Source organism: Nansenia antarctica (assembly GCF_963989245.1).
Source record: "Nansenia antarctica genome assembly, chromosome: 1".
In the NCBI taxonomy this organism is placed as follows: domain Eukaryota; kingdom Metazoa; phylum Chordata; class Actinopteri; order Argentiniformes; family Microstomatidae; genus Nansenia; species Nansenia antarctica.
Window position 1 is genome coordinate 42,179,654 of NC_137674.1, and position 9,462 is coordinate 42,189,115.

Consider the following 9,462-nt stretch of genomic DNA (forward strand, 5'->3'; position numbering starts at 1 on the left):
GCATGAAACAAAATCAAAGAACATTCGCATCATTCTTCATAGGCCTATACTATTCTTCATAGGTCTACTTAATTTTCTCTCAATAACAGTAGAGAAAAATATTGCAAGTCTACTTATTGTAAGTCTACTGTATTGACCATCTGCACAGATTACAGTATTTTCATTTCTATGCACTAAAGTTGACAGATGCTTTAACGCAATCCACCATGGTAAACATGCATGCCAAGACTTGTGTTCGTCTTTACCCAGAGTAATCTTCATCCTTTTGCATGTGTATTTGCTATTACCATCTAATGCCTCATCCACAAACGGATGCAAAACAGGCCGGTGCACCCACATTGCGCCCAGCAGGTTACATTACCCCTCGTTTCAATTGAAATCAATGTCAATCTCAGCACCAAACCAGTAGCGTAAAATGGAGGAGTGTGGGTCTATAGTACATCATGATTTTTGTATTTGGTCATTTCCATGAAGTAATGATATAATATATTTGATTTGTGTGGTGTGAACATGTGTGGGTCTGGGGGTTTGGGGGTTTGGTCTGAATACTGTGATCAACGAAGTCAATAAAGAGGCCTAGAAAAATATGAAAAATTGACCGGTAGAAATTCCATAGAGATTTTCATCCATACATACATATTTTGTATTCTCATACTAAAGCGTTTGTGCATCTGTGTGGTCCTGTCTCTCTCCGTTGGAAAAGCATGGCACTAGTATGCTACGGTTGTGGATTTGATTCCCGCTAGGTCCTTATAAAAAAAAGAAACAAATAATGCTCTCACTATACTGTAAGTCGCTTTGGATAAAGGTGTCTGTTAAGTGACTATACATATATTATATGTTATATACGATATATATTTCCTAAGTCAAAGGGATGTTTTTTCATTATAGGCAAGATAAAGTTATATCATTCAAACGTCTTTTAAGTGGTCCCACATTATTTGGAACGAAATGGCAAGACTTGAAGATATGTGAACTCTTTCCTTGTCCTTTTCACGTAATGGAAAAAAAATAAGTGGCAAACTACAATACCACTTCTAAATTAGTTCATACTTCGTCTTTTTCCTATGCACTACTGTCACAAATGTATACTAAACTAATTCTGCAATGATACTGCTACTCTTGTACTCCTGTTAGGACAACACATTTTGCTGTAAAGATCAATTATCATAGTTCAACCAAATAACCCGTTGTATCTAAAGCTTAGAGGGAGATACTATTATTAAATCCATGTGCCATGTTTTTGTTAACTCTGTATAAAGGGTATGACTTCTAAAATAGAGTACTACTGTAGTGGCTATCTACATGTATGGTTAAACGTGTGGTTATACTCAGGGTAGCTCTCCATGGTGAGAGGGGGAGAGGTTCACTGTGTGGTTCACTTATGACTATGGATGGAGAAAGAGCCACATCTTGGTTTACAAAATCAACTTCTATTACAATTACCCTTTCCCATAAACTCCAAACAGGAACTATTATCATATTCACTATAAAGGGAATTGTGTTTTTGTCTGTGGTTCTACCCAAGCTTGACTATGTTATCTAACACAAGTTATTCACTGATCATAAATCAATAGCTAGAAGCACAAATTAATTTGAAAACATGGTTTTGTGTGATCGCTTAATACTGTGATTGGGATGTGGTGTACATGGAAATGTAAGTCACACTCAAAATGGCAATTGAATTTAGTATGGTTGTTAAAACGATGTGAATTGCTGTTTTATTTTATTTTAAGTGTTGCTATCTGTATAACATAAGCCGATGCAGCCTTTCGTAATGTCAATGCTTAGGCCTTAGGGGCAATGGTATTATATTCAATACAACAAACAATATGATAAGTAGTCTAAATAACATAGTATAACTATAATAATTCACATCTAACAGATGTCCACTTTCTCTATAAGGGCCTAAGTATTTTTCTTTGTCATTACCAAACTTGAATGAGTTCATACCCTAACGATTTACATCCATGTCTGAATTCTCTTCTGATGAGATGATAAATGTTGACTAAGTAAAAGTCAATGGGCCAGTTTCACAGACAAGGCTTAAGCCTAATCCTGGACTAAAAAGCATCTTCAATGGAGATTTTTACATTGAAAGTGTGATTTAGTCCAGGATAGGCTTAAGCCTTGTCTGTGAAACCGGCCCAATGACTAACAGTTTTATAATATAGAATTGACCATATATTAGGTGCATGCATGCGTTCCCGAAAGGTTGTTGGCGAATATTTCCACCTCCGGATATGGGATATGTAGGCATACTGTTTGTAGTCGTTAAAACGATATATTTATTTATCCTGCGCTCAGGTGCATTGTTCCTTTAAAAAATCGAAGGTTAATTGATTTATAGAATTGAATATTGTTGCAACAGGTTCCGTATTGCGTGTGCTTTGGTTGCAACTGATCAAACCTCGCATTACACAACCAATTATATTTTGACCGGGATCGAGGCCTTAAGTAGCTTCGGTCAGCATGTTTCAAATAACCAATTTTTCATTGTACCCATTCTGTCTGTGGCACAATTACATTGGTTTTATTTAATTTGTAAGATTTCTCTTATTTTCCCTAACTGTGACACCGTCCCTAAATAATAGGGATTTACTTTACTTGACGCAAGCCTGTTTTTAGAATTACGACGCACAAAATGTTCCATCCTGGTTGTGAAATTGACGTAGAGAATAACATTTCAACCAAAAACAACTAATGGTATAATAATGGTATAATAATTATACATTATTTATAATAAGCCATTGATTGATACATGAATTTGTGTAAAATTAGACGACTGCTGTCAAATGAGAGAAATAATTTTGTTTCTTGAGCAGCCAAAAGCGTATCGGCCTGTCCTCTTGTAGGCCTAAGCAATGCAATATTATGCCTCCTGGGTTTGATGTTAATGTCTACATCAATGAATAAATCATTTTAGAAATCGAAAGATGTTCACTATAGCCATCTTTGAAATGTCCAAATGCATATAGTTGATTTTTTTAATTTATTGCGTCATCTTTAGCTTTCAAACCCACTGCAGGTGCCACTATGTTGAAAACGTTAAAGCGAAATGTAAAGCTCAATAGCCAGTGCAACGCCTTTGGAGTACCATGGGTCAATGTAGGCTATTGCATTATGTTGCGTCTTTTTATTCATTGTATTGAAAAACTGGGCATCCACACTTAGCTGATGAAACGAGTAGGCTAAGTCCAAATCAAAGATCATCTTTTAAAAGTGACGTTCCTAATTAAAAATGAATACACTGAAAACAGACGAAATATTGATGTTTCAGATAATGATTTAATGTATATTCATGGTTCTTGTAAGTATAATTAATTGCAAGATAAAAATACAATAAGTTCTCAGTCAATTCCCATAATAGGCTACTTATGTACCTTCTAGAGTTGACAAAATATACGTTTGCCCTTAATCTCAAAGGTGGCGAAACGTTGCCCCCGTCAATGTGGTTTCATAATAACTCTTGATGGCTCTGTTTTCCCATTTCGGAATATTCATTGCGTTAAGACGTGATAGACACTCAAGTATAATAGAACAGTAAGAGATTCAAAACATTTAATATCCATATGAGATGTCAGATTGCGACGTATTCAGGCACGCCAAAACTCCCACTGGCCCCATACCCATAGGTGTGCGTAAACTTAAATTAAATATAAATAGCCTACTCATAGCAATAATAAAAGTAATATTTACAATACAATTGTGCAACATCATGGAAACACATTTCATTACACAAATGTCATCAGTCCACATGACATTTACACATGTACAAGTCCGAATCTTAAATGTATGAGTATGTGCAAGATGTGCGCATCCACCTATAAGCCTAACGGTCTTTTTTTTAAATAGACTTTTATCAGCTGTCCGAATCCACGTCACTTTTGCTTTCCTCGGTTTTCTCTGTGGATGTTTTCGTTGATTTGTTCCATTTCTGTGTGTTTTCCGACTCTTCCGATGACGACCTTTTCTGTCTTCTCCATTTCGCTCGTCTGTTTTTGAACCACACCTATGCGAAAATAGAAGGAAAATCTCTTTAAAGCGCAAACCTATTATATTTGTCAATGAGCCTATCATTTGTCTGTAATTGAATGGTGTCACTAAAAACACAACAACGAACGTTGTTACAACGGGCGCAACGTTGGGTATAGGCCTATAAGCTTGGTCTCCTTGCGAGTTTGAGTCATATGTTAAAATGCGCAAGATACCACGGATGTTAGGCGTGTTTTGGTTAGACATATGCTAATTAAAAGGTGCTTCTCCAAATTGTGTGTAGGGAGAAATACAGTAAAATAGGCTAACTCACCTCGACTTTCTCCTCTCGGAGGTGCACTTTACGCGCGAGCTGCTCCCGCGTGCCGACGTCCGGGTACTTGGTCTCCTGGAAGAGGTTCTCCAGGGCCTCCAGCTGCTCGTCGGTGAAGATGGTGCGGTGTCTCCTCTTCCGTCGGCAGTGCAGCTGGTTCAGTAACTGCAGCTCTGTCCGCGACAGGGTCCCCACGTTCATATAGGACATCATCTGATGCGGGACAGGCGATATGAGCACCGAGCCAGCGCTGTCGTACCCTACAGGGGAAAAATAAACATTTAGTAGGATATCAAACCAAATAAACTGATATGAACAATAACCTTAGGTCTGTCAGCCGCTCGATTAGAGTCATACGATTATCTCTAAAACGTATATGGACATTCGTAGGCTACTTATAGGCTACATAAACATTACAAGTTGGAGCATATTAACAAATACGCACAGCCATGTTGCGCAATGTGCGTTAAATTCGTCAATAATTCGAAACATCAATCATATAGCCTACAGATATAGCCTACGAGCGATGAAAATATCCCATTCCTCTAAAAACATGTTACGGTTATGTCAACAAATAAAATGGAGCTATATTATGTGAGTGCAACCTACCTGATGGAATGCACGGGCACTGCTGCGAGCCGAGGGTTGGAATGGCACCGCAGCAGGCAGGACCAGCGGGCCCCTGCACATGAAGTTGTCCATAGTAATAGTTATTATATCCTATTCTAGTCCCGTTCACCGACGGAATACCCGGGGGAGAAGGTCCAGTGGTGTGCGAATAGAGTCCACTGTAATCGGAATAGAGAGAGTCCGTCAGGTTGGAGAACACAAGCGGGGCATTCCGGTGGAGCAGCACGGAGTCCTTACAGCTGGGTCTGGCGGCCAAGATACTGTCTATGCTGAACATACCAGCGGGCATCACCAACACGAAGAGTGGAGATTAAAATCGCGTCGTTCAAAGTCCTAAATTCGTGTTACAAGTCCGTATAAAGTTCCTAAATCTGCATCATAACAACGAGTTTGTTGACTTTGGCGTGTTCGGTTCTCTTTTTGGACTCCGTGGTCCGGTGCGTTGAGAGGCTATACTACACTGACTTGTTTTCGTGGTCCAGATGAAATCCTGCCTGGTTATATACTCGGCTGACGTCATCGATGAGTTCGCCTGCTCTGGAAATGCGGACGACAAGCCGAACCAGAGATTGGCTGCTTTAGGGGTTAGCTCACAATGGTGTGAAGGGCATAGATCTGTGTATTGAGAATTAATTAAATTAAGTTAGTCCGTATAGGTCGCTTTTTAAACAAACCACCCAACTCGGTGCTGTGTCAGCATTGAAAGCTAATTGTACAAAGTAATCAGATTAATTTCATTGCCCGCACAAGGATTTGCAAACAAATTCCTTGTGAGATAATGTCTGCGAATGTTCGGCTACTTCCTGCTACTCATTAATCTTACTTTTATCAAAAGCCTGAAGGTTTGTCAGATACTGTGTGTGTGTGTGTGTGTGTGTGTGTGTGTGTGTGTGTGTGTGTGTGTGTGTGTGTGTGTGTGTGTGTGTGTGTGTGTGTGTGTGTGTGTGTGTGTGTGTGTGCGTGCGTGCGTGTGTGTGTGCGTGTGTGTGTGTGTGTGTGTGTGTGTGTGCGTGTGTGCGTGCGTGTGTGTGTATGCGTGCATGCGTGTGTGTGTGTGTGTGTGTGTGTGTGTGTGTGTGTGTGTGTGTGTGTGTGTGTGTGTGTGTGTGTGTGCGTGTGTGTGTGTGTGTTTGTGTGTGTTTGAAATATATAATTTCCAATATCAATGCAAAATTGAATGTCATGATTGTATGTATCTAAATATATCAACGTCATACCATTGTAAACGAGGCCTCTGTCGCAGTCTAATGTTTCAATATAATAAACAAAGCAAAAATGTATAACACTCAGTCAAACATAATGCCTATGGATTCAACGCGTCTCTGGCTATACGCCTAATGGTGCATGTTATTTGTGAAAAAGCCGGTCTGACACGACCGTCATAACGCTCACCGCAGGAGATGACCATGAGGAGATTAGCGTGTTTACCCCATCAGCGAGGCCATCTCAGTGGGTAGGAAATCGTTCGTGTTAACTTTAAACACCTTCGCTAACTAGCCTACTCCATTCACTGAACATATTACTCTCGCTGTGATAAGATAACGGCCATTAGCGTTTTCATCCTCCAAGTAAAAGAAAACTTATTACAATTACACGGCTAATCTAATTGAATGCTTGGGAGGGAAATGAGAGAATGCTACCTAGAGGATATTCAATGTAGCTCGGACGTAGGCTATTTGAGAGATGGGGACGTGTATTCAGAGTCTCAGTGCTTTATCCATTCGGTAATTGAGCTCGCGCCACATGGTTTTACATTCAAGAACGTGTTGATTGCATTCAAAGTATCAGTGATCGATTTAAAAGTGGTGCAAGCACGGTTTGCGAATATTAGCCTATGATTACGACAATTTTACTCCAATGATGGACGCCAATTGATGAAGGCAAATTGTATTGTCACAAAATATGTAGAGGTCTAATAACAGCATGTGCTATAACTTGTTTGTTTTTAAGCGATGTATGCATGCACTATGAATGATAGTGTTTAAACAAAAACAGCAATTTAAACAAATGTAAATAATAATAATAATAACAATAATAATAATAATAATAATAATAATAATAATAATAATAATAATAATGCAAGTATACTCTAACCGACTGGTAAAGGTTTTTGCACGCTGATGCACAGAAAGTGTATACAAGTTCTTCGGAGTTGAACGCTAGTCAGTGTCTTGACAGTCTTGAACATGTGAGATTATTAGACCTATTTATGGATGTAGTCCATTAGGCATCAAAGACATGTAAAGATAAATACCGTCCATAGTATTCTTGTTCATATAAAATGAATGAGATATGAAACTATATAATTTGCCTTGGTAACGGTATGTACAGTATAGCCTGCCATTTAGCCTACAGTTCTATGGAAAATATTGCTCAATATATACTCAACCTATCTTTTTATGTCTTTCAAAATAATTAGCAAATTTAAGCACACTTTCAAGTCATCTTTTCACGTCACCATTTGAAGAGCATCGATACGTTTTTTTGTGTGATTATGTTAATCTGACGACTGTTGGACTCGGCTACTGGCAGTGATTCGGAGGGCTCTTTGTCGGGAAAGAAAGAACACAATTGGTATAGGCATTTAGGTCTTCTAGAGGTAATAAATAATTTGATTAAGTATTTTAATTTTTTGGTAAATTAGGTTTTGGTGTTATTGTAACAGGGTCAACATATGTTATGTGCAAGAAATGCAAAAATATCATGATTTTTTTTTCTCCAGTGACTAGTGTTTAAACGAATTGCTTGTACTGCTTAACTTCAAGTATAAATTTGACATAAATTGGCATGTAGCCTTTTGATATGTAAACATTTCAGCCTTTTATGGGTTATGAAAAGGCACTTGCACTTTAGGCTCCGCTCTGCAGTCACACTGTAATTCAAGGCAAGAAAGAAACTGGCATATACCGTTATTATTTTCTCTATTTTTTACATTTCAACTTCCAAGTGGCAGTGAAAGGAGAGAGTAAAACGGATTGCTAAAACGAAACGGCCATTTGAAATTAAAACCCGCGAAGGAGGTGTGAAGGCACCACTTACTATCTGAATAGATGGCGTCAATCATGGACGTAATGGTGGCCCAGCGGACAGGCAGAGACAGACATGTACAATGGAAGCTGCTCTCCCTGGCATCTTTATATATCAGGGGCCTGATCTCTAAAAGCTGTTTAAACACAGAAAATCAAAAAGGGACTTTGTAATGCAACCGCATTTAAGATGGGACAAACACATTTTGGAGAAGGCGAGGCTCTCACCACTTGGGTATGAAGCATGGCTTTATTTCATTTCAAAAGCACGTGGTATTATTATAGTTGTTCACATGTCAGCACAAGGTCCACTTTTAAAGAAACAAATTCAAGATAGATAGATATTCAAGATAGATAGATAGATAGATAGATATATAGATAGATATATAGATAGATAGATAGATAGATATGTTTGGTTTAAGAATAGTGTAGTGTTTAAAAACCTAGAGATAAACAAGTTTAAAGAAAACAACACTGAAAGTAGTGGGAAAAACCACACACAAAAAGTATTTGATTGGCACCTCAAATACCAGTTCTTCCTGACAATCCCAGTTCCCATGTCAAGAACGTGGTCAAATAAACACACTAAGTACATAGCTCTGTGGCACTGATACATCAACATTGGGGCTGATAATCAGATAATCCCCTCAGTGCTAAATGTGTACTGCAGGGGATTGTGTGGAAACGTCCGGGATAACCTAGACGGCTGTCTATTGTCCCAGATGTGGATCTGATGGGGGTGAAGTTTGTCTGTCTGTCTATGTGTGTGTGTGTGTGTGTGTGTGTGTGTGTGTGTAACGGAGAGTGTACTGTTTGTGTAGTGTGTGTGTGTGTGTGCGTCTCTGTGAGTGAGTGTGAGTGGAGTGCTAGACGCATACACAGACCTATACACAGCCGTCCGGTGCCAGACTGGCCTGTGTGTTTATTTCCTGTGTATTTCAGCAGGGACGTATATAGGGCCCAAACGCACGGGCCGGGCACACGATTAACAGACCTCTTTCAATCCCATCTATCATTTCACATGCACGCTGTGGAGAAATCCATATTTATTGTACATGTCAGAGCTGTCATGTAGAGGGTGCCTGCTTTACAGTGTGCCTTTTGTTGGATCCCAGGGGCTGCATTCAACGCCAGCGATGAAACCCATGTGTACGTGAGGGCCGCACACCAGTTCAAGGACACCCCGAAAGCGTCTGGGTCTTGAACAAAACCACAACTGCTGCAAACTGGCCACAAATGTAATATGTGCCATAAAAAAAAACATATGTTCCCTGTCACAACATGTACAGTAGCTATTGTCCACAGACATGCCCCTCTCACATTAAGTTTAACTAAGCACTGAATGTATTAACCTCCAACGCTACTAGTGATACAGCTACTAGAAACATAAATCGCACAGTCTGTACAGCAAAACATCTGACAGAAAGAACCTGTATTTGATCATTCATCGAATTTCTATTCAATTCAGACAGATCATTCAAAATGCCACATGGTTTT

General features: G+C 39.2%; 1 protein-coding gene across 1 annotated transcript; it reads right to left on the reverse strand.

The window, feature by feature from the left end:
• Positions 1 to 3,862: 3,862 nt before the first annotated feature.
• Positions 3,863 to 5,228, reverse strand: gsc (goosecoid; the record flags this gene model as incomplete). The annotated part of the gene is made up of 3 exons (XM_080547409.1): positions 3,863 to 4,012; positions 4,310 to 4,569; positions 4,919 to 5,228. 3 exons carry the CDS (start codon positions 5,226 to 5,228, stop codon positions 3,863 to 3,865), a joined length of 720 nt encoding a protein of 239 aa, XP_080403535.1.
• Between the last annotated feature and the right edge of the window lie 4,234 nt (positions 5,229 to 9,462).